The sequence below is a fragment of the Plectrocnemia conspersa genome, unplaced genomic scaffold (genome assembly GCF_051122295.1).
Source record: "Plectrocnemia conspersa isolate PC_06_02 unplaced genomic scaffold, ASM5112229v1 ptg000011l, whole genome shotgun sequence".
In the NCBI taxonomy this organism is placed as follows: Eukaryota; Metazoa; Arthropoda; class Insecta; order Trichoptera; family Polycentropodidae; genus Plectrocnemia; species Plectrocnemia conspersa.
In genome coordinates this window covers 23,078,404-23,105,591 of record NW_028277175.1, presented here as the reverse complement: position 1 = coordinate 23,105,591, position 27,188 = coordinate 23,078,404, and the positions used below count along the sequence as shown (strand labels likewise).

General features: G+C 35.3%; 1 protein-coding gene across 10 annotated transcripts; it reads left to right on the top strand.

The window, feature by feature from the left end:
• Positions 1 to 27,188, top strand: LOC148230016 (la-related protein 1B-like). 10 transcript variants are annotated; one of them, XM_088197354.1, is made up of 19 exons: positions 1 to 657; positions 8,794 to 8,875; positions 8,959 to 9,155; positions 17,173 to 17,304; positions 17,376 to 17,616; positions 17,688 to 17,762; positions 17,841 to 17,938; positions 19,664 to 19,812; positions 19,883 to 20,072; positions 20,147 to 20,394; positions 20,466 to 20,708; positions 20,783 to 21,649; positions 22,057 to 22,325; positions 22,404 to 22,512; positions 22,583 to 22,728; positions 22,800 to 22,933; positions 23,230 to 23,369; positions 23,440 to 23,579; positions 26,432 to 26,914. In XM_088197354.1, the coding sequence occupies exons 1-19, from the start codon at positions 280 to 282 to the stop codon at positions 26,770 to 26,772; spliced, it is 4,179 nt and encodes a 1,392-aa protein (XP_088053480.1). In that variant the 5' UTR covers positions 1 to 279; the 3' UTR covers positions 26,773 to 26,914. The 10 variants fall into 10 exon arrangements, with proteins under 10 accessions (XP_088053480.1, XP_088053479.1, XP_088053482.1 ...); XM_088197353.1 differs by having other exon boundaries at positions 19,574 to 19,812; XM_088197356.1 differs by lacking the exon at positions 1 to 657 and adding an exon at positions 8,509 to 8,701 and having other exon boundaries at positions 26,432 to 27,188.

Sequence of the window (27,188 nt, the reverse complement as noted above, 5' to 3'; positions counted from 1 at the left end):
AGTGTTGCCTCCGGTGTTGCCATGCGTCGACGGTGCGGGAGTACGTAGTGGTAGATGCTCGCGAAAATATCCGCCGGTACCGGTCGACGGTTCAGGCGCAGGACTTCGGGCGTTGGGTTTTCGGGGGGCGTAGCGGGGAGTCGAGAGTCCGCGGAACCGAGGGACGACCGGCTCATTACATAAAACGGCCGCAAGTGGCAACCCCGCGCCCGCGACCTGACCACGTGCTTCGCCTCGTCCCGCCGGGGGCTGCGCCATGCGTCCGTAGGCGCGCCGATCATGGCGGCCGCCGAGCCCGAGGCCCAGCAGGGCGCCGGCGCCTCGTACGCCGGCGCCGTGCTCAACTTCCGCGGCGGCGACAGCAACAAGGAGAACCTGGACGAGGCCGACGAGGCGGCGGAGGGTTTCGTCGCGGTGCTCGGCCATAAGGAGCGTAAGGAGCGTCGCCATGACAAGAAGGCGGCGCCTCAGCCTCCTCAACCGCCGCAGCCGGGCGGTCAGCCTCCGCCCCATGAGCGCCACCATCCGCACGCGCACCCGCATCCGCATCCTCCCCCTCCCCAGCCTTTCAAAGATGTTCCTAAGGAGCAGCCGCCACCCAAGGACGAGCCCAAGCGCTTCGTCGAGGCGCCGCTGCCCAAAGTCAACGTCTGGCAGGTGAACATAACCTCAAATTTATTATCGTGCATCTCGCCATTTTATATTTTTTAGTTTTATTTTTATTTTTCTTTTACGCGAGTCTTAACATTGTCGACGTTTCGACCATCGACCGAATTTTTCTTAAATACTAGTTTCTCTCACATTACATAATTTATCTAAGACCAACGAAATTTGGCCATATTCAAACGTGTTGTCAAATTTTTCGTTCGTTCAATTCCTATTTATGAAAGTGAACATCTATTATAATTTGCACATGTAGAAAATTGATAACTGAATGCGTTGTTTATATACGAGTGGGTGTTAATTATTTCCTACGACTTAATAGATACTTTTTTATTTCTCAAAATACTCTCCTTAAATCTAACTCTGCTCAAGTGTCATTTAATGTCACCCCATTTATTTGTGAAGATGGGGCATGGGAAAAATTTGAAGCCGGAGCTTGTCTAAAATTGCAGTAATAATCACTACTGATTGTCTTTTTACAAATAATCCACAGAGCGTCACGAAATACTGAACCATGCTGATGGTCCACTCATTCATTGTTGGAATCTGAGACTCGTACGTCGAAGTCTGCCTCTTCTAAATTCAGCAGTCCATTCTGCATCTGCAGCGTTGCCGGGGGAGTAGTGACCGTGCAGACTATGTATTTTTCAAAAAAATTAGTAGCATTTGAGCCAACCATTGACTGCACGACATTTCATAAAAACAATCGTAAATAAACTAAGACGTTTCATGCTTTAATTTTTTATATTATACTAATTTATACTTTGACTCGACAATGCTATAATTATGTCTTTTCTACGATTTCTTGAAATCCCTTCTTATTAATCGTACTGAAATTATAGGCTAGATCCTGCGATTTCACGGGAATTCTTTTCAAAAGATAAAATTACAAACATTTTACTTAATGATGAACTAAAAACATTAGTAAAAATATTTCTAATATGGCATCAAAAATGCTGATATATGTATATACGGAATATAAATATTTTAATTTTACATAATTAAACTATTCATCTTTGCAAAGACATACATATCTTCCGTACTCTCTTTGTTCTATTTGGGTTATCTTTACTTAGTAAGAGGACAATACATATAAATGAGCAATATATAAAATAATTATTCCTTAAATCGAATTGTTTGCGCATTATTTTTAGACATATTTGGTGCGAGCGAGCGAGTATTGGTGCACGTGTACAGTGAATGCCTTATAAATAACTGCAACGAATCCTTTTTCGAAGAAAAAGGATTCGTTGCAGTTGCAGGATACTTTTTCGAAGAAAAAGGAGTTACATTGAGTTACATTGCATAAAAAGGCACAAAAGCTGCCTTACATAAATGCACAAAAAAGTTGTTTTATGGAAGTATTTAATTTAATGCACATATATCTCAAAATAATTCCCTGTTTAATAAAATTTATTCAATAATACTATATATGTATGTATTTTTTCTCTGTATATATCTTAATTTATTATAGTTTTAAGTAAATAATAAAATTTCAATCTGGAAATACGGTAATCTAACAGCATAAGATCTAGAGAGTAGGCCAGATAACGAATTGTTGTCGTAATTTTCAAAATATGTCGATTTTTGTTGTCCGATGTCTGCAAAAAGTTAATTATGAAGATTGTAAGACCATTTTTATGTGAGGGCTGTTTTAGTAGATGGTTATTTTATCTGACCATTCTAAAACTGTTGTCTATTATGTCCTTGGTTTAAATACTATATTTATTATTAGAATCCAGTGATTAAATGTCTTAAATATATCGTTTTAGATTTCAATTCCAAAAGTGTATATGATAAACATTGTTATCTTCTCTCAATTGATAAGTAAATCAATCGAATATTAAACATAAGTATCTCCCATTCTCTTTCATAATATCGTGCCTTGCAGATAAGTACATATTGATTGATTTATATCTATATGACTACATCATTTTGTTAAAATCAAATACCATAACTTTTATGTCTGTACAAAATTTCTAATTTGTTTTATGTAATTGCCATCATTACTCCGATGACTGCACTTTTAACCGCCAAAACACACAATCTTCACATGTAAGCGAATTGGCATATTTCCAAGGTCACGCTTTGGTCACCATTGTAAATAAAGTATACTGATAGATGACTTGAGACTAAATTTTTACTGACATGTTTTCAATTTAGCCGCCTTGATTTGTATTATTGTTGTTCCGACGAGATTGAATCAATATTTGTATTCTGTTCAGCGCTGAAACAATTTTACATAAAAGCAGAGTGCGGAATTGAGTAACCATATATTTATAATTTTTGCCTCTATGTTACATGGTATAGCCGAGTTTTATATGGGAATGGATGTGATTCGACATATGAACGACCAGTTTGAGGTCATTTTTTTGACGTTGATAACTTTGATACTTTCTCTATTATGTAACGTTTGCAAATTGTAGTTTCTAATACTTGTTTCTACTTTGAATATATTTAATACTCTGATATTTGTCACATGGAATTCATTGTTGCAAAAATGTTCAATGGACTCTGACAATTATAGTTTGGTATTTTAATGAAATAAAATGTTTCAAAGATAACGATACACCAGGCACACTAAAGCCTCCGTTTTTCTGATTTATCTATACGTGTGATACTAATTTTCTGATTATAAAAGTAATTGTCCGAGTGACGACATTCCATTCTTATCTCTCAAAAATAAAGTACACAATGTGTAAGAAATGTATTTTTTCTTACATTTAAATTGCGAGCGTATAATTTTGAATTTAGATAAACTTCGATTGGTTTTCATCCGTGTCCAAAGTTTCTTAACGCGTTCGAACGTGAATCAAATCTCACACAGTCTCTAGTCTCACCGGAGACTGCATGTATTTATACATGTAGTTTTCGTGAAAAAGTTGGCAACAATCGTAGAGTTTTTTGCTTTTCGAAATTATATTTAAACTGTTTATTTGTGTGACGTATCGTTTGTGACGAGATGCAGTTTAGCGACGCGTCGATGGCGAGAGACGGTGTCCAGGTACCGTCGAAATGAATCTACTTTCCACCGTCCACAAAGGACGTTCCCGTTTTCTTCGGCCAGTCGCGAGATTCCCTTCCGAGTGCTCGATCAATATGCACCATTATCAGCGTTATGTGTTTGTTATGCACAGTTAAAAATTGAGTAAAACCAATCGAGAGTTAATCGACCGTAACAAATATTTACCAGTCGGATGAAAATGGGTTAACTATTGTAGCACTGCCATCCGTCCTAATCTTGGCTACTCGCCAGGGTCAACGGAGGACGTTAAAAGAATAAAGATTATTCTGAATGAATGAAAGAAAGCTTCGTGTTGCGGCAAACTCAATGTTTTTTCTAGTATTGCATAGCATTTATATCACTCTTCGATAATTTGGCATGTCAAAAATGGAAAATTACAGTGACTTAGGTTATAAGAGTTCAAAATGTGACAAACTTTAGATTCATTTTCTCTGAATGGAGTAGATTCTCATGATATTTTAAAACTATTAGTAGATAATGAGTTATACTTTTTTGGAAAATTGTGTTCTATGATACTCATAATTAATTTTGCATGACGAAGCAAAATGTGGTTTGGTAGTTTATTTTTGTACATGCTGATTATCAACATATTTATTATACATTTCAACAGAACTATCACAATACTTCGGGTGGAGCTTGTTACCTAATATATTGATCGTAATCTATTTGGAATCGTAAAATTTCTCGCTGAAACTAAGGGTTGAGTTGATCCGCAAATAAATTAGAAAAGCAGTCGCTACATCTTCAGAACCAGACATCTGCAGAAAATATGTAGTAAGACCGTTAGTAACCTCGAAAATGTCTTTTACCAGATGTTATTATTTTGTTTTGCTCTTGAACTGAAAGATGATTTTAAATTCGTATAGGTTTTTTGTAATAATAGCTAGCTCTAAATGGTTAATTATTGGATTTATTGTTTTTGAACTGCCGAATGTATCATAGAATTTCGCTCACATACGAAGTATGGTAGAGGTATTGTATTCATTAAAAATTTGCTACCATCCAATTTCGTTGAGAATCGATTGGATATTTAGTACCGGTCGCGCAAAAATTGAAAAATGAGATTTATTCGCTAAATATAAAATAATGTTATAATGTAGTTAATTATCATCAAGGGCATATGTTCAGCATAATTGGATCGAACGATTTTTAAATGCTGACATATTCGTTAACATTTAATGACGCAGAAAAACAGTTTATTCTGATACTTTTAGATCGATTTTTATAGTTGAAAGTTTATTGACTGGAATAAAAACTGTTGATATATAATAAATATTCAATTATATTAAAAAATCCAAGCACTACAATTGTTATTAAAAGTTCTACTACCATGGCGTACTGTAAAGATAGATTGTGGGATTTCCCACATTTTTCGTATGAAAGATTACATTGTAAATAAAAAAATATGATAAATGAAAAAAATCGTGACTAATGGTTTCTCTCGCATCATTTGTCACACTTCTGTCATAAAATCGCGATCGCGTCCCTTATTTCTGTACGTCGCGGCCAGGACGTTAACGTGATGATGCACATTTAGATGTATTTCTCATTTTATTAATGTTTATTTTATTTTACAAAATAATTTCGCGTTTTTTGGGGTATTACATTAATAAGTGTACTACAGTCTGTATAAATGTATGTGAGTAAATATTATGTGACGCATTGGGGAATCCGGATAACACTCATCTCGAAAACTATAAAATGTACTTGAATCAATAGATTCGTATAAAACCATATATTTTTTTCTATTGACTTGCGAATTACGCGCATATGAGTGAATTAGGGTGACCATCATTTCACAACTAATATTTTTTGTTCAAATATTATTTATATGTTTAGAAAATATTATCACACGCACATTATATACTATATAAACCATTATATTTTTTCATAGCGCGGGTACCACGTGTAATACCCGGTTTACCGACTAATTGGTCAACAAGCAATTTTCGAAACAGGATGTTTGATTGCCTTCCGATTATTTGACTCACAATTCTCCTTATGTAAAATATAGCACATGATTGCAAGACAAAAACGTGTTAGTTTGGTATGTTAATACATATCGTTTATAATCGAAATGTTTCTTCGAAACTGTAGTAATTATTTTCTTGATCATTATAATTTCATTATTGTCAAACCTCTAAGAATTGTGCTTATTGTTGAACCACTCGGACTAGATCGTTATTGATATCTTTCTCAAGCAATAGCTTAATCTGGGTTTTTTTATTGTTATTGGAAATCCCTTACATTTGCTTATATGTCATTCAAGAGTAAATTATTATACTATACTATATATAATATATTATTATAGTATACCTTGAATGATTTGTTCAAGACTTTATTTTTTATTTAATGTTCATATAAAAAGATCATTAGTTCTGCTGACGGATCGCCATAATTTGTAAAAACATTAATCCAAATTTATGTCCGACAATAATTTAAATTAATGTGACAAAATTTCCAAAGTTTCAATCCGCTTCGATGTTTTTAGGAGCGGAAATAAAACATTGGCTATATGTGATAATTTAGATCAGTATATGCTAAACATAAATGATTTAATTATCATTAACTTGAAAAAGTTTAAATTCCACCTCGAGATAAAAATACGCAGTTTTTTTATCTTAATGGTTTTTAGTTGAAAGTAAATGTTGCGTTTTATTTTGTGGCACAGCGATCAATTTTACAATATTTTTTTAGTATTTGTTATTTCTGTTAAATAATATGTCACAGGTAATTTAATTGTAAGTACAATTAAAATTACGTAATCTAGTACAGTGTTTTCTAAACTTTTTGGAACGCGATCTTTTTTCATAACGGTCGGATTACGGTTAGCTGGTTCCTTAAGTTTACCTTAGCAGTCCTACCTCACATAAATATACAAAGAAAATATTTTTTGTAATTAATATTAAAACTAAATCATACACATTTGCAATAACTTTTCAGGTCTGCAAATGTAATCGAACTTATAATAAAATACCGTTCAAATACACGTAATTCTTGCAGTATTTAATTAATAGCAAATATTAATTTTATTTAAGATAGTAATTGCCATTTTAAAATAAAAAATAGTACTTATATCATATTTTATTTATCAAGCATATAATGCAATCCGAAGATCAATATATTATTTATTTATGGTATATTTTTTATAGACGTCAATGAAAAAAATCATTAATATTGTTGTTTAGGGCACATTAAAGTGACGCTTGTAGTGACCGCGCAATGCGAACTTTTCGGGTTCACTTCAAACCGCCAGTTTCCAAAAAAATAATGAGATATTAAACCGAAAAATTTAGGCTATTTTACTTTAACAGTTATTTCGTAGAAGTGAATAATTATTTCTAATCCAAATATGAACGTAATAAATAATAAAACAATTTATGTTCGGAAAATATGTTATTGCTCCCTGAAGCAAATATCGTTACATCACGTTAGAGATGTATATATATGTATAGTGCTTATCCGTCCGTCACAAGCTGGGTGTCCGCCCATAAGGGTTGGACTCGTAGGGCCCTAGTACTTTTAACGGCAGTGGTGCACGAAATGGAAAGAGTAGTTAAACTTCTGTTGACATTGCTGATTCCGTGTTGGTGCGATACGTGAACGACAGATCGACCAGCTGCACCAATCTTTAACGTTACAGCAATAAAAACACTACGATGACATAATTGCCTACTGATAAAAATTATTCTGACCATCTAATATATATTCTGACTCGAAAAATACGAGCCAAATTTAATGACACTTGAAAGGTCATTTGACACGTTTTGTGAGGCTGTTAAAAGCTATGTAGAATTTACTTTTAAAAATATTTATTACATATACATCAATATATATAATCTGTTCAGAAATCACAAGTCAGTAACCGTTCTTTTAAAAATACCGATTCTTTTGCCAAATTGTTTCCAAATGTATTTTTTATTACTGTCCTGCTTTCTAAAATTATAGTTAAAATGCAATAAAAGCGATTTATCACACATTTACGGTAGTTTGTATGAAATCGCAATGACTATTTTTCTCGATAAAAATATTGAAAACTAAATATTATTATGTTGATAGTAGTCTTAAACATGTTCATATTTGGTAATATTAGTAGATCTTAGATTGATTATATTAATATTGTAAGTAATTCTGCTTTTATCGTGTGGTTTATGTTTCATGACTGGCTCTGATCGTGAAATATTTTTCTCATCTATATGTATACACTTACCCTTAAGCTTATCATATACCATATAATATTGATGAAAAGGTAGCACGTTACTAACCATTTTCTAATTCAAGTATTCGAGTTCTCTGCAAAAATAATGTTTCCGCTAATATTATTTAATATGTCGATACTTTTTAGGTTAATTTATTATCTAATGATACGAACTTGTAGCTATGGAATATATCTAAGACCTTGTAGATTAAGTTGCAGATAATATACGTAAATTTGCCATAAAAAATTGGATTAGAAAAAGTCGAATGCGATGACAGGTCGAGTATAGCAAATCATAAATAATAAATTATAATTATTATATGGAAATTTGTATACATATATTTGTTTTCACGAATCGTAATATCGTCGACCATGTGTTTTTCAAATTTTCGCGCCCCACGCCATTTTCCCGTCCCGTGTTTACGTTTCGTCGCGCTGGCAACACAGCGTCTAGTTTTTCTGCTGGAACCGTCGCTTTCGAGGCTTCGATTGAAAATCCGCTCGCGGAAAAATCGCACGCGACCTGCCGCCGTCCCACTCGCACCCTGCAGTGCGTACTCGGAGCGCCGGTGTCGCCGCGTAGCGTCGACGTAGCGCAACTCAAGTCCCATCTGCGCTGTGCGCTTTTGACGTACGCGACACCGCAGTTCGCACGTCGGCCCCGCTGCCGCCTTTGAGGTTATGTCGTCACGTGGGCCCGCCGCCGGTGAAAGTGGCGCCCGGGGTGGGGGCTCCCCAAGGCCGGTCGCCTAACGGCCCTTGTTTACTCTCTCGCCGCATAACCAAACTGTCGTTATCCGCATGCGATTAAAATGGTAAAGTGCCCCCCCATGTAGAAAAAACCGATCGACGGCCATGTTGTTCTTGTGTCAAATTTTATTTTTTTTAATTTTTCTTTGGCCATAAGGTGAGGAACAACACCGGCCAGCCGCCCGTCCAGCAGGAGAAGAGATCTCCGCTACAGCCACAGCAGCAAGTCAAAGCGAACGGTGAGTGCTTTTCGATTTCGGCGCGCGCGTGCAAATGTCAAGGTCGATTGCAGTTTTTTGTTTTCGCTTTTCGGAATTCGCAGACTCGAATCAGATCCAAAACGCAGCTGCGATTATCCAGCCGGCGACGGTGCAGCAGCAGCAACAACAACAACAGCAACAGCAGCAGCATCATCATCACCAACAGCATCACCAACAGCATCAACAGCAGCCGCAGCAGCAACACCACCACCATAAGCCGACAATCGTCAAATCGTCGAAGCAGCGCATCAACCATAAGGTATGGACATAATATTGAACGTAATTACCGGACACGCCGGATCTCTAGTCGCGAAATTACTATTCCGTCACTTGCCTGAAACTGAAATTATGTAATAAATGTCAATTATATTATATATCGATTATTCACCTGATGGTGTTTTAATATGTGATCATCATGACATTGCTTTCAATAGATAATCTCTAAACCACTCTCAGTCTAAATTATTATTTATTATTAATTAGGAGTAATGTGTTAACGTGCATATTACATGGGCGTAATTTCGCGAAGGGTGTTTTTTTTTATATCTTTTTTAAATGTATTAAAAGCATCAATTTATTTAAAAAGCTCCACCGGAAGTATGGTGAGAGTACTGATAACTAACTAAACCATATTTTGCTTCATCATATTAAACAATAAAGTTCATCGATAGTATGGCTTGTAGATAGTTATTTTTCAAATTAAAAATTATGTCTACCTATGTATGTTATTTATAAAATATTATCATTTAAATGATTATCTACTTATAGTTGTTATTCATAATTCAAATTTTAATTTATTGATGTTTTTAATCATTTTGGTGTCTAATGATGTATACAACACATTTTATTAAATTTAATAAATCGATTTTTTTGTGATATGAGCAGATTAAATTGGTCCACGAAACATTCTGCATATGCGCAGAGCACTAACGTATCGGTCTTTAAACTTAAGGTTAAGACAACAAATTAAATGACAACGCTGTTTTTTTCTATTACACGTATAAATACAAATGCAATAATTACGAGCATCAAAAATGTATTATTTGCATTATATCGAAAGAGCGAAATTTTATCATTGAGATAAAGACGCCCAAAATTTGACTTTAAAAATGTTATTTGTATTTTTTTCGAACTTAATTTAACTTTTTATTAGAAATTTTTCAAACCATTTATATTGATCTAACTCGATTTTAATTATTAATTAATCACCACGATGTTCATCCGTGTGATTAGGAATATCTAATCTGTGATGATCGACCGGAATTTTAATTATAGAATAATCACTAATTCTGATCTAACACAATACAATTTAAAAACATTAGGGTTCGTATGGGATTCGAACCCAGGCCATTAATTTGTTAGTCAATGATGTACACCATTGCTCTATCTTGTCGGTTGTAGTAAAATTCATTCGAAAATTACGTAGTTTTAAAATATAAATGGTTCTTAGATGCAATTTTTATATCAGTTCTTCCTCACATACACGAATGTAATGGAATGGTATGGAAACTTGAAGACGGTGGGGAAACTTAAAGACCCCAGCTCTTTACTCGTTTAATATTTATTCCTATTTGACCGCAGCAGTGAATTTTACTTTGCCCATTTTTTTAATCATAGTAATGAATCCATTTGAATTAAATTTATTTTAAAGTTAATTAATCCAAAATACAATTTGCTTAATGTTTACATCATAAAATATGATCATTATAATTTTATTAAATAAATAAAAAAAATGTGTTAAATTATACATAATCATAATAAAAATGGACGTCAAGTACCCAATTCGCTCTTATTTCTTAACTTTGCGGATCGGTCGTATGTATCGTGCATAATTGTAAAAACATTCAATAGCCGATTCAAGAAAATAAATAAAATTATTAACTCCGATAATAACATTCCTAGAGAAAAAGGGAACAGTCAGAATTAATCGCTTTTGTATCGCTTAGTGTAGTATATACTGTGATTTTTGTTTTTCGAATATAAGTACGATTTATCTTAACAGGTATTTTATCGGTGTATTCGAATCTCGGTTGGTCTATGTATGGATAGTATTTTAATTTGGCATTCTTTAAGTACCACTTACCTATTTAACATTTTTGTAGACGAGATTATAACTTTACACTAAATTAATAAAATAAAGAAATATATGCGTTGAGAAAAAAAATATTGCGCTATTCTAAATCGCTGTATTATACAATTTCGAAGCGTTGTTGACGCACGGATAATCCGAGCCCGGATAATCCAAAGCTTAAAGCGGATAAAAATTTTGTATTTAAAACACATGTAGCTGAATTTGTACCTGTTTCAATGATTTGTATGTAATGCAGGTCATGGTCTGGACTGCAGTAATAAAAATACTGACTTGTAACATGCAAGCAATACAATCTGTATAATAATAATAACAATACAACTTTATTTATATTAATTAACACCTTCAATTCATGTCAATAATTGATGGCTCATTAGTCATATGTAATGTCCAAACCGTTCTATGTAAAATTTACCATTTACAGTCGAGTATTATTTTTATTAATTAATATTTTTAATACTAATAAAAAAATCCAAATAAATTCATGCGGTTGACGGAATACGAGAAGGGGCGGGGCGTATTCGCGACACGATGCCCGGCGTCTAATAATTACGCGATGAGATCTGTATCAATATCCTGTGTTATGAGTGCACACAATACACACATACAACACAGTTAAATAATTAAATAAATATTTTTATTGCCATCGCGCGCGTTCTCGCGTCTGTCTAAATAGGCTGGCAGAGCGCTCCGTAATTTCGACAGTTTCGATTCGCGCGTCGCATTCCTGCGTCCCCCGAAGTTGCCAACGCGAACGTAAACATAGCCACCGTCGCGTATTTTCGGACGCCGCACAGTGTTGTATGCCCGCCCGCGCTGGGTTGTTGCGGCCAAAAAATTCGTATTACAGCGTGGACAATGGTCGGCGCCGCTGCGGACCAAAATTCGAGCGGTACGATTCGAAATAGTATCTAGAACAGTATTATCGAGAGACACGGGCGACTTTTTGTTTGCTTATTATGAAGGGTGGAAGGGAAGGGTGGTATCCTATTATATACTATAAATAAAAGTAGCATGTATATATTTGCGCTAACTATTTCGCACCGTTTTGTTCAGGAACCTGAAGTTTTGTCAGTGTTTTTCTGGATTAATGGATAAGGTAATTTTTGCCCGAAAAACAATCGATGTTTTGTAATTTTGTTTACATGATATTCAATAGCGAGTAAACAGTACAATTTCATACCGAGTTCCCTAATTTTTGGTACCGTTTGGAATGGCACCAAACAATTATTCTGCTTCGAGATGGATTACAATTTTCAGTAATGCTCATACGTGGCATGTGGACAGTCTCTTTTAAGTTGCTGGGTTAAATTGAATCGCCTTGCTTTGTTAATGTCGTTCTCCACATTAACTCGGCCAAATACGAATCCATGAAATTACCGTATTCCTATGGATATTCTAAAGCAGGGTTTCCCAAACTTTTTCAGCGACGGAACACTTGGCAAATCCGAAAACTTTGGCGGAACACTTAGCTTATTTTTTAGGTTGGGTAATTCATAATAGTAATATCATTTATTTCATAAACATAAAAATTCAAATAAATAAAACTCCTAATGACTCTGATGATTTTGGGTTCTTAAATTACAATTTTTTTATATCAGGCATAATATTGAGCAGTTATATTCTCAGTTTTTGGATTATTTTCTTCTTCGATGATGTATGTATCAGTAGAAGTATTTGGCCTTTCTTTTGTCAAATTTCCTATTTTCAACCAAAGATCCATGGGTAGTTTTTGAATAATATGTAAATTCGTAATATTTTTTTTTGTCAAAATGGAAAAAAATCTGTATTGTAAGCAACCAGACTAAATTAATGTACAAGAAAATCGATTCATTTTTATGCACATTTTATTTAAATCATGTATATTTCCAAAAGTATACACCCAATCCTGTTTTAACGCAATCAATTATAATAGTTTCAAGCTTTTTTATCAGATTTATGAACAATTTTTACGTATTAGCAAGACTAACAATTTTTTTAATTTACTCCAAATTTTTGTGAAATATCTATTTAGACTCCGCGGAACACCTATTTTGGATCCGCGGAACATAGTTTGGGAAACCATGTTCTAAAGGATCGTTTATTACATCGCCATTAGGGCGCTCTTGAACTACAAAATTAAATTTTCGTCTCGTGTCTCTTCGTACAAAATTTCACTCTTCATGTTAAAATTCCGCAAGAATTCCATTGCGGTTTCATCATTATGCACTGTCATAAATAAAGTTTTGAGATTGGTAGTCATCATGGCGAGAAAGCACTAAAATAAAACAATTTAAATAAGTAGTATATAAGAAATGTTCCATAAAACGAATTGTTTGTGCATCACTGTTACAGGACGGATTAGGTGCGAGCGAGCAACTGCAAAAATCCCTTTCCGAAGAGTCACCTTACATACATGCACAAATAATTCGTTTTATGGAACAAAGCATTTATTTAAATGCACATATCTCTTAAAATAATTCCCTCTTAATCGCACCTAAACAATTCAGATCACCCAACTAGCACGTCTATCACACTAAAAAGGCACGAACATAAGACAATGCTTGCGCATTGTGCGCATGCGCCTAATTGTTTCGGTGCATGTGTACATGCGTGCGGCGGTGGCTGACATCAAACGGAGGAGTAGCGACTTTTTGTATATTTCGTTTCATTTAACAAAGTCACTTTGAGGCTTATTGCGTATTTCACATAACGTATAACGATTATTATGACTTCGTATAACGATTAATAAATTATTGATTTTGATAGCTTAAAACTTTCACTATTTCAACATAAAAAAAATATAGTACCATTTCTAATTTCCCTAAATTTGTTTTAAATATAGGAAGGAGTAATGATAAGTATATCGAACGTATATCCGCATCTTCTACTTTAGAGCAAATTGGTGGGGAGAGGGGGGGAGTCATACACCCAAAGTTGTCATGTCTTTTTAACTTATGAATAATGCCGAAATGAATAGACCTCAAAGTGACTTAAAAGTAACGGAGTATAGATGTAGTCCCCCTCTCCGTAATTCATTTTACTGTAAGTTACTTCTATTAAAGATAAATAAAGCTCGTACTTTTGACCAGATCATTATAAATGAGTAGGTATAATATTTTTTCCTTGGCGCGAATTTCTTCGAATAAATTTTAATTACAAGGAAACCTTTTCTGAAAAAAGGTGTAATTTTATTTTTATTCCATTATAAATCGTGTCAACCGAGAAATCATATTTTATGCTGTGTCCCGTTCGCAGTGTAAATTATTCTCAATGCGAGCCCTTCATCCAAATGTTGTATCCGGTCTTAAATTGCGATTTTATTCGCTGTTGTAGGAAAATTTGCCTACGTCTGGTTATGTTAAGTAAAAAAACTGGGAAAACCTGATCGAGAAATTATCGAGCGTAGACATGATCCATTAGTCGCGGTATAGTAGGTCATGGTCAACAACGTGACCGTCGAGCTATTTAGGCATATTTATTACTATCAGTTCCTGGGAGGAGATGGGGGGAGGTAGTGAAAATGAAATTAAACTATAAAAACGGTAGCAATTTATTATTTTCCTTTTGAGTATCGTAGAGGAGTACTCGGATATGACTCATTTAGCGCTCCCACAATGACGGCGACGGTACGTGATGTTTTTACACTCTTATCGAACAAAATTCAAATTCAATGCAATTTTTGCCTCTAAATATGTCTATGCGTTACAATCTTGTTTTGTCTCCGCCCATTTTTGCGAAATCAAACACCTTTAGTAAGTTTTTACCAATACATATATCTGTAACATTACATACAAGGTAGTTAAAGAGCTTTCTAATTCAATGTCGATTTTAAATTTATTTAATAATTTTGTAATATGCATGTGTATATTATGGTTATAACGAAGGGGCGCGCTAGAATTGTTGATGTATTTGTTATCCCTCTCCCTAATGACGTCTCGCGCGAGCTGTGTGGCCCGGTTTAATAAATATTATGTGTTACGGAAAGTAGACTCTAAAATCAATTTATGTAGAATATTGCGTGTCATTTTTGCCGTTTGGTCCGTGGCCGCTCGCGCAGAGCTCGCGGCCAAAAATTCAAAATCCGATCCACGGGCGATGGTCGAGATTGAGCGGTCGTATTTGGACGATTCGTTATTCAAACGGGACGGTGCGCGACCTGTCCCAAGACCGATTTTCCGGATTTTTTGCGCGAGAACGCGCCGTTCGCGTCGCCGTCAATTGCGCTCTCGCGTCTGAATGGCGATTATTTAATCTCGTGTCGTCTGTCTTGCGCGCCCGCCTTCTCGCGTGACGCAACTGCCGTCGGCCGATCTAAATTCGCCCGTTACATAGGAAACAATGCGCCGGCGTCCCTTCGGCGTTCAATTTTTTCAAGGTCACACGAGATGATTAGCTCGTTTGTTTTCCGCGCGCGTTCACGCAGTGTTGCCAACGGAAAAATAATTTTCGGCCACTCGACAGCGCGATAACGCAAAACCGATATCGCATATCGCCGTCGTGCGCGCGTGTGGCAATAGTACGCAAATATTTGAACGTGTCCGTCTATCCGTCCGATCGACGAAATATGTCGAAAAACGTGTTTAGTAACACTGTAACAGCGTGTCCGACTGTTACCTCGCCCCGCCGCTTCGTATTTTCAATATCAAACGTGACGCTCGCGACCCATATGTTCTAACGAAAGTGAAAAACACACCGCGCCGGTTTCGCCCTTTCTCGCACGTTTTTCTCGAATGGCAACACCTTGATCCTTTTTTCCCACGATTCAAAATGGTGCTCGAACGTTCTTTTGTAGGTTATGTTTTTTTTTAATTTTTTTTCAAAATGGCCGTCTTATCGATTTTTCGTTATTATTCAATATGGTAAATAAAAACTATACAAATACTTAATCAGCCGCTACCTGTTATGTTGTGTGCTATTACGAGAGTTATCAACCGCTAACCTTTATCACTCTGTTTTTTTATGCAGTAAAAAAAGCTTTGCGCGCACATTCCGCTTCTGCAAGTATGTGCACATTTAGCAAATAGTTTATTTTTATCTCGAGAAATATTTACGATGTTCGCTAATCGCCAATCAATAATGTGACACTTAGATTGATAGTGACATTAGTGCAGTGGCGTAGAGCTACTGTGACTTAAAATCATTATATTTTCCTTATTAATAATTTAAATGACCTGTTTTTAAATTATGTTAATATGTTTTTTTTTGTTTTTTCAAAGACATTCTGCATTAAAAGTATTTTTAAAATATAAATATAATTTTACATTGTATTTAATCATTTGATTTGTAACTGTGAAAATTGTCTAATCCGACGTAATCATTGAAGAAAAATCGTATACATTTTTAGTGGGCTGTAGGGTATTTGCTTCAGTGGTAATAACATGTTTTCCCAACATATTTTTATTATTATTTGATATTTATGTGTATATAAACATTTTTACTTGGTGATAATCGGAGAAACTGCATTGATTTTGATGGAAGTTGCCACATGAGATCTTCTGCAATAAGTAGTTTCTATCGAAATCTATCTAAATTTTCACATCGCGCAGGCCTCTGCATTTTTTGTTAATAGTATTGGGGAGTACAACTAATTGAATAGTACGAAATTACAGAACTGTCAAACCGTCTATAACTGAACTAGTCAAGTTACTAGTTGATTAATAAAAACCTCTGGCCATTTCCTAGTTTTTTTATACTAATTTTGCCATTCAATGTCATTCCATCATAATGTCAGTCTATTTTAGTGTAAGTTATTCAACATAAAATTAAATATCTATCTATTAATGTTACTTTTAAATTTCCCATTTAGAAATTACTAAAAGTTGTATGTTTATAGCAAAAAAAAACGGGTAGATTTCTTTTTATCAAATTTTACATTTTTCTTTGAAAATTTATTTTTCGAGCTTTTTGAATTGCTGCCATTTTTAATATGTAGATCAGGATGAATAACGAACTTAGCAGAGGTATTTGCAAGATTCATTTTTTGGAGAAGTTTTATGTAGAAAAAAGTGGCTGTTGTTTCCATGCTTACAAAAACAGTTAAAACATTTTTTTTTTACTTTTTTGAAGTTGTATCATAAGCTCCTTTGCTTATAGGTATATTTCGTATTATCAAAATTACTTAATAATTATCACGGTAGACCCATAAAAAAATCTGATATATAATAATACCACTTTACCTAATATAAAAATATTTTTTAAATTACAGGCTAGTGACTTCTCTGACATTGGAGACTGGCCGACGCTTGGCGGAGCGCCACCGTCAGCAACCGCAATGGCAGCTACGAATGTCTCATCGGCGCTAACTACCGAAAATCATACGCCCGTTGTGAATAACAAGGTACTTAATTGTTTACTAAATATTTTACATATGAATAATCTGCCGATAATGCATCGTAATATTATTAACAGGAAGTGACATCTCCAAGGCAAAGGTCACAGGAGAAAAAGGAGACAGACTCCGCTAACACTACTACCACTGCCGCCACTAACACTACCGTAAACAATAACAATGCAAACGAGAAGAGCAACGAAAAGGCGACAAAGGCCGGTAAAGTAGCCAAACACAAATGGCTACCGTTGGACATTGACGTCAAACGCACCGGCAAAAGAGACAGGTCTCCACGTGGAACGCAAAACCCAAAAGACAACGGTTTGTAGATTTTGTGTTGCGGTAAGATTTAATGATTAATTATAATAAGTAATGCTTAACTCGCGTTTCAGATACCCATTCTCTCAATGGGGATGACTGGAGAATCAGAGGCGGAACTCTTAGGGGCGGTAGATATAATAGACCTAGTCAGTATTTTTTCTAACGACTTTTTGTTCGATTGTTTCATTATTTATTTATAATGGTATAATTTGATCAAATTTTAGGTAGAGGAAGTAGATATAGGGGTCGAGGAAGTCTGAATCATCAAAGTCGACGAATACCAGTTCCTCTGCTCGCTGAATATAGACAAGACTTTTCTCAGGTATGCAATATCTATTATCGAACTTCATGTATCATTCATGCTATTGGAAGTCAAGTTTGGATATATATATATGGAATCATTGGTTTCGCTTGAATCATGAATAAAATTCAATGATGTTACATTGAAAAGATATATTAAATCACATATTAATGTGATCTGGTGGAAGGTTATTTTATAAATTAAGGATATTAATAGAGTATAGGCATACCTGTTGTATCATATGTAATTTAGTTTCAGAAGTCATTGATAACATATTACTGGTAAATTGAAAATGATTGTCTATGTTATTTTTTGAATGAGGTTAAAAGAAAAAGTTAAGGTGTAAAACAAATTGTTTTTTTTAAATCATCCCCTTGAAGATTAACACTTATTCCAGCAATGCTTTTAGATTTTATCCATTGAGATATATTGATTTGTTACAATATTAAAAAATGATTTTTTAAGTAAAATCTTAATGATGCTTCCTTTGGTATATTGAAAAATCGAGATCATTACATTGTGTATCCATAGCTTTTACTTTATTTTCTCTCAGGATAAATGACCTATGTTTTATCTGTAGACACGAATGAGTTCCAGTTACTTCTTAGAAGTCATAGCTCAAATGTGTAGTGTATGCATATCTAATTTTTTGATTAGGAAACTTATGGTTCAGAGATGTTTAGAACTGACTGCAGTTAATTCACTCCATCGCTATGGTCATATTTAATGCTGTTTCAACCATGTTTAAAAAACGATAATCGTTTATTATTATTTTTTATTGACTCAACAAGATGTCATAATTTACTAACCTTGGAATGCGTTATTAGCATCAATGAAAGTTTGCAACTCAATCAAATTCATGATAATTTTATTAGTTACATATATAGCATATATTTTAATCTTGATTAACAGTGTATTGTTATGTGAAAACAAAAGGGTTTGATTTCTTTAAGGGTTGTTGATCAAATTTAATCAGTCATTGAAAGTGAGCCAACATTAGTCTTATAACTAAAAATATATCACTCAAGGATTATCGATAATGGTAATTCATTTATTCACAAATTAAAGTTGAACTACTTTCTATGACTGCTTACATAAAACTTTAATTTTATAAGTTCTGGGTTCTGGTATGCCTATACCTGACATACTAACTAAAATAGGTCGTATTTTTATTCAATTTAATATACTAACGAGGCTTTTTCTTCATTAAAATTAATTTCAAATTTATTTATCCTATCCGCTCCAATCCTGTTTCACTATACACTCTTTACCAATACCTTTTTAATTATATTATTATTATTATTATTTAACGAATCAAACTTCATGTGAAAAAATTTTTCATGTTGATTTTCCTCATTTTTTATATTATTTGCAATCATCGATCATTGTGTCTCGCTTTGATTTCTCATTCACGCACGCACTCATAAATCATAATTATTCATCACATAATTTATTATTATACATATGTATTTTTGGTTTGGACGATGTAACAATGTGGTAAACGATTTTAAACGCGTGCATATATAATTTATTTCCGCGTTCGCTTGAAATCGTCATCTTTGGGTTGCTTTTATTTTCTCGTTTCATCCATCTACGTTACTTTCTCTTGTTTTGGTTTGTTTTTCGTCCTTGTCTGGGGTTGTGCTGCTAACACAGATACGTGTTGTGCCACCGCCTCCTCCTTCCATGCCCTCTGCAGCTATGCAACCTGTCCTTCACCCACAGCGCTTACCTTTGCCCCATCAGGTCACAGCGGCTGTCGCGGCTTTCTCCAAATTGCCAGCGGCGCAGTCGTATATCATGCCTTACCTTGGCGGATACTACTACAATGCCAGTCCATTAAACTACCTCAACATTGATGCGGCCATGCTGAAGGACTACATTAAGAAGCAAATGTATATCTAGATTATTATCACATACGTCCGAGTCCACTCTACAGCCATAACAAATTATGTTTTATTTTAGTGAATACTATTTCTCAGTGGAGAATCTTACTCGTGATTTCTTCCTCCGAAGAAAAATGGCGCCTGATGGTACCATTCCAGTCACGTTGATAGCCTCTTTTCATAGAGTTCGCAATTTAACTACAGATCTCGGTCTAGTTTTGGATTCCATCCGCGAGTCTGATAAGATCGAACTAATTAATGATTATTCGGTATGTATATTTTTGTAGTGATGCTTATCAACAATGTACCCTGAACATTAAAAAAATAATAAATTAATAAACAGGTAAGAACTGTGATTGAACCGACAAAGTGGCCGATTTCGGAGAATAGCCTTATTATACCGCAAGCCGCGCCTGGTGAAACCGGCGGAGAAGCAACATCTCCGAATAACGAAGAAAGAGTATCGCCTCCTCTGAATAACGAAGAGCGAGTATCACCTCCTCCGGCTGACCAAACGACCGTAACGAACACTATGGTCAATGATATCGCAGCAAACGAAGAAATCATAACTAACGGATTGGAGGAAACAATGTAAGATTGCGTTCTAAATTATGCAGTTATATAAATGTTAGGCATTTGTTTAACACTGTTTTATTTTTTAGTACAACCGAAGCTTCTGTCGCTTATGAAAGGTTGGCTTCTGCTCCGATCGACATGGCGTCAAACAATCAGACTAACCAGAATTCGTTGATGTCAACGTCGCCCGGCGGAGCGCCTCGTTCTACAGCTCACGGCGCTCTGGTAGGACTGTTTCCGGTGGCTGTTAAAGCGTTTGGAAATATTCCGCCTATGCTAGCACCCCTATCGGATCCTATGGCTGCCATACCTGCACCTCCTATGCCTAGGTATTTTTTTTTATATATATACATATGTATATCTAAAAGAGTGCATTGCTATATTATATATTTTTGTATTATAGATTTCGCACAATGGCAAAGATGCCTGCAGACGAACATCTGAACCCTGACGTGCCAGAATTTGTCCCGACTGCAGTAACACAAAGCGAAACTTCAACTGCCGATGAAAAAGAAGCTCCTACTGTTACTGAAAACTCGATAAAGAAAGAAGTCAATAATGTTCATCGAGAGCGAACGCTACCTTCCAAGAAAGAATCCAAAAAAGATGAGAAGCCAAACTCGGATTTGCCCGTGACTGATATATGGACGGAAGTCAAACGAAGATCCAAAGGTAACTCGAAAGAGAAGAGCGTACCAGTCGTAGCGGTCAATTCGACGTCGAGGCCGAGCGCGGTCACGAGTACGATGCCGCCTGTGGAGCCTCGCGAAGAGTTGGATTTTCAGTTCGATGAGGAACTGGAGGCCGTTCCTCCGCCGCGGCAAAATACCTTCACTGATTGGTCCGACGGCGATGAATCTGATTACGAGTTCACCGATCGCGACATTAACAAACTCGTAATCGTGACCCAGAATGTGTCGGCTCGCGTGTTAAGACACGACGGTCGAGACAGAGGCGGCGGCAAGTGGGAGAGCAAAGTCAAGATCACTCGCGATCTGGAGCAAGCCATAAGCGATGGCCTCTATTTTTACGAAGCCGATTTATGGACGCACACTAGCTACGATCACAGCCGCAACCACAGGACTTCGACTGGCGATTTGGAAATCGTCGATGCTTCGCAAGCTTTGGAGACTACTCCGCCGCCACCGCCGCCTGCCCCCTATTATCCTCAAAACGAAGAAACACAACAGTCCACTTGCAAAAGAAAAGAACTCCGAAGAGCAGCTCGCTTCTACGCCGTCAGCAAAGACCCTCACAGTACTGATCTTAGGTATGTATTTTACTATTTCGATTAATAACCATATAATTAAATTATGATGATCCTCTCTTATTCTATTACCTGCAGAGCGCTTGTAATCGAGAAACGCATGTTTGTATTTCTCGTATTTGTATTTCTTTTTCACATAAAAACATTAAGAATGCCTTTAGAATTATTTTTCTGTAACACGTGACCTGAGATAAACAAAGTCATAAATGATTGTAAGTTCGCTGACAGCACATTACACCTGATCTTCACATGTTTTGTTCCTATTTATCTCAAGTCCCAGTAGTTTGCACTCGAATTCGACTTTTGAAGGAGTTTCATATTGGAGTCTACATTTTCTCATTAAAAGCCTCGTAAATTAGAATTATTTAACTTTAAAAGTGTTTTTAATTTGTGTATCGATATTATTATAGAACTAGTCGTAAAAGGAAAACTCGCCACAGTCTGGATCCGCCCGTGGAGCATCACGTCGGTTGGATCATGGACTCCAGAGAACACAGGCCGCGAACACACAGTTTGGGTTCGTCGCTCGGAACCTCGCCGAGCGAATCAGCCGCCGGTAGCTCGTGGGGCTCCACTGGAAGATCTCTGCCTGCTTTTCAACATCCGAGTCACAGTTTGCTTCGCGAGAATCACTTTACACAGCAGCTTTATCACAAATATCATTCACGCTGTCTTAAAGGTTTGTGTTGCATTTTAATAAATAGTCAATTATTTTATTGCGAAACAATAGTTTTATCTTTAATGACAATCGTTTCAGAACGGAAAAAGATGGGTATAGGACAATCTCAAGAAATGAACACGCTCTATAGGTTTTGGTCTTTCTTCTTGCGGGACAATTTTAACAAGAACATGTATACGGAATTCAGGTATGCCTTCGTATTGATCGTTATTATGGTTTTGATATATGAGTCTTATTTACATTTATTTATATTACAGAACGCTTGCGCTGGAAGATGCCGGTGAAGGATACCGTTACGGTTTGGAATGTCTCTTCCGCTTCTTCTCATACGGCTTAGAGAGGAAATTTAGACCTCATTTATATCAAGATTTTCAAACGGAAACGGTTAACGATTATGAAAAAGGTAATTATAGAGCATCAATGTTTTTAATTTATCATAAAATAATTTCAATACTAATCGCTTTCTTTGTATAGGTCAATTGTATGGTTTAGAAAAATTCTGGGCTTTCCTCAAATACTACAAACACTCCGTCAGTCTTCAAGTGGATACTAAGCTTCATGAATACTTATGCAAATTTAAAACGGTTGAAGATTTTAGGGTAGTAGAGGTGAGAGTCGTTAATTTTGTTTTATTCGAAAAAATGCATAACTTGCGCCGAGGATTAATTGATATCATGTGTCATTGAATCTCAATAGTATGACGTTATGCAAGATTAATAGTAGCGGTTGAACTCGTTCATAGATTTTCTTAAAAATACTGTGAAAGAATCAGCCTTACAATTAATTAATACATTTTTTAAACGTTTGCATTGGCCGCTCTAGAACATTCTTTGTTGCTGGCGTTCTATTGATGCATAGTAAATATTACGTGCTGGATTATCATTGTGTTTATATATATTTTTAGCCACAATTAAACGAATTGCTGGGGAGAGTAAGGCGTGCTTCGAACCAACCTGAATCTCGTAGAACACCGGGACCATCGAGAATCCGATCTGTTAGTGAATCAGATCAGACTTGTGTCATCACCCAGGCTGATTCTTCAAAGTAAGCTTTTTTTTATTATGTTGTTTTTTATTGCCCAAAGTATTACTTACTAATTTTACATTTTTATCAGATTGGGCACATCGTGGAGTGGAAGCGTAGCTGCGAGAGCAATCCACGGAAACACTAACAACCGCTCGCGGGTGCGAGCGGGCTCTGTTGGATCTGGATTGCGACCGGCAGGAAAATTGCCTAGAAAAGATTCAGAATCAAGTAAGTGAATTGTTTGACTCTTATCGTTTATATGTATTGGATTTGTTGATTTATGTTAATGAAGTTTTGATAATTTTTACCATTATCATAAAAACTATTCAATCCATTTCGTATAATTTAGTAGGATTTCGTTGCGTATTTTATATTCATAAGAGTATTAGGGCATTTAATAAATTATCCTGTAGGTCAACTGACGACCCGTGAACAAATCCATGTTTTTAAAATAGAATTTAAAAGAAAGAACGCAGACATTTTTGTTCATTTACTGAAGCTGATGAAAGCTATAAAAAAAAGATCTCCTCGGACAGTTCGTTTATTTAGACATGGGGTGTGCAAACAAATGTCCGAGGTGACATTTTTTTTTTTAATAGCAAAAGACTAACAGCAAAATACTTTTTAGCACCAGAAGGTTTGCAAAGAAAAAATGTCCCGCAGACTAAGAAAAGTTGGACAGCGCTGTTGTGGGCTGCCATTACTAGCGCTACGGGTGTTCTTTTTGTTAACATTCATTACTGCGTGTACAAATTTGTGATTTCAGAAATCTTAATTGCGTCATTTCAACTTCATATAATAAAAACACGTTAAACTACGTATTTACTGTGACGTATTTGTTTAGTGCTTTAGCCAAAGATGTTGCAAATATTATAATCAGTGATTCAACTTTAGTTTCCGATTTTTTATAAAAAATTACCCTTTTTTTGCGCTGCAATGTGTATTACGTATCTACGAGCGTAATACACATTGCGGCGTATTTTTTAATTTAAAAAGTCATAGATGTTCAGAAAACACGTCTTGATCCTCTTCACATTCCTAAATGGCCTCAATGTCATAATTTTCATGATATTAATCTTGATACTTATTTTATATTTTATTTATGAATGACATATTAAAGTTAGTCGTGATTTACTTGTGAAAAAATGCCTAATTTCGAGCTTTTTGTAGGTCTCAAACCTATCCTCAAATAACTTGACCAATAGATATCAGTTCCTCAAGTATCAAAAATCATTTTCAGAACGATATAGACTTCTACTGGATTACCTCAAGGATCTAACTTGGGTCTATTGCTATTTCTATTGTTCATTAATGACAAAGAAACAGCAATAAATCGTTCAAATTTTTTATTATATGCGGAAGACTTGAAAATTTTCAAGAGAGTGCAGTCGATTTCGAATTTCCTCGAGGAGGATCTCAATTCTTTATGGAATTGGGCTTGCTATAACCGATTGCCTTTCCATGTTAAGAAATGTCACAATTTAATTTTCAATGTCGTTGATGCTGGCAGAATTATTTCTGTAGTACAATTGAACAATTTTAACACGTTGAGCAGTGGTTAAGTGATCCATTTCGTAAATGTGTTGTTACAAGCTAACATTTGACACTGAACAAGCGTGATTATTGACAGCTGTCTGAAATGCAGATTGTAACAACCTGTGTAACTAAAATAGTTTTAAAAACCGATATCCAAAATTCCAGAGACTCAAAACTTAGATAAAAAAAATTTAGTGTCAATATGTTATATATTAAATTAAAATGTATTTTTGGCCATTTTTGAATGAAAATGTCATTATCAGAATATATGTACAATTATATTTCATCTTTCAAATATTCGCTTCGACGACTCTTAACGGTAGTTTTGCAAGTGTCAATGGCCTGCTAAGTGTTATCACATTGATTTTTTTATAAATACACACACACCTCGATTTTTGAAGATAAATTTTATTTTTATTAAACATTTGGTTCCACACGTATAACATAACCATACAAACGCATGGGTTAATGGCTTATTTCCACTTCTTGCACTTGACCTACATCTGGAACTTCTCTCGCTGTCCATGTGGTATGTCCTGAGTAGGGCTTCCGAAAACCTGGGGTTTTGAAACCCTCCGGGTCCAATATTTTGGAAACCCAGCGGGTTCGGGTCTAAAATTATTATAGTATAAATATACGAAAAAAACATTTTTAAAATGTTTATTGCAAATAATAATATGTATGATAAAAAAAAAACAAAGAAAGAATTTATACGAGTACACAGCTTTTTTATACATAGGTTGTTTTAAAAATATACATTATGAAAATATAATAATTACACATGTAGAAATCAAAAAATATACAAATACAGTTATAATTAACACTTAATCTGCCACACGCTCACGCGGATAAACAACCTACAGCCGGCACGTTTTTGCGCGATCGAAAAAATTGACAAATTATTGTAATTTTAAATTGTCATATTACTAAAACTACCTTTTTAATAATTATAAAAATTAATGTGGGCACTCAGCATATAGATTTCTTCTGTATTCTTGAATTCAGAGATTTTTTGGTTCCAGCACAAAAAAAATCGAAACATACCCACAAATATGCAGTAAAGGACCTTATACACCAAAGCCAATAACGGTCGGGCCACGAAACACTTATTAGTAAGTGTCCGGTCGATTAAGTGTTAAGTTATGCTCAATAGTTGCTCATTCAGAACGAGGTTCATATTTGAGGCTATATAATGTTCATAACAAAACGTGCCAAATATATTTTTTTATAAATACGTGCATACAAAACATAAGCAAAAATAATCCCAAAATTATGATCAGTCATGGAAAGAGGTGAATATGATGACCTAATAAGTCACCAAATGCTTAATTTTTGTTTAATCTAGTCAGTAAATGAGGTTTGTTGTAAAATTATTCTTATATGTTCACACATTTAGATATTTTGAAAGCATCATTTGTTGCTTTGTTCAAAGCTACAAAACTTTTCTTGAGTAATGAATGCTATGAATGTAAAAAAATGATTTTATAGAAGATTTGCCTGATTGCCGTATTGGTATTATTGATCTAACTCACTTATAATTTCAGGTGAATCCCGTCCGCCAGCCAAAACTGCCAATCAAAACCAAGACTCACAGCTGCCAGCTTTGCAAAACTCTCAAGGGACCAAAGACATAGTCGCGAATCATACAAACAAAAATTCCACAGGACCGCCGAAGAAAAAACCAGTGCCAAAAGACGCGAACAAAACCCACCAGCCCTCAAAAGAGGACGCTGCTAATAACGAGTCAAAGGATGTTCCTAAGGGGCTGTTGAAGGACAACTCCAACAAAGTGCAGGGGGCGTCAAGGGGTGACGCTTTCAAAAACCAGACAGGGTCGAAGCATAACAAAGAATGGAAGAAAGCCGAGGAGGTCGTCGGCAAGTGAAGTTCAAAAGCCGACTTGTAAATAGTTGTATAATACAATTGGCCGCGGTTGAATTAAAAAAAAGTTTTAAATAATTATTATATAATTATATACACATAATATTGATATTGATAATGTAAAGTGTGTATGTATGATGACGGTGACGACGGCGATAATGAGAGAGAGAAAGAGAGGTGGTTCACGTTTTTTTTAAAAATGTAGTCTCGTGCTATTGTGAAGAACGTTAGATTTACGCAATTTTTATTCAATAATGAGAGGCTACTTTTAATGTGTTATTATATTTCGTCTTTGCAAACAGAATAGCTACACAATATCGTTTGTAACAATACGCCGATAATCTGAATACAAAATGGGACCATAAATCATATTTTTTTATAGTGACACATAATGGTTTCAATCTCCCAAATTTCATGTTT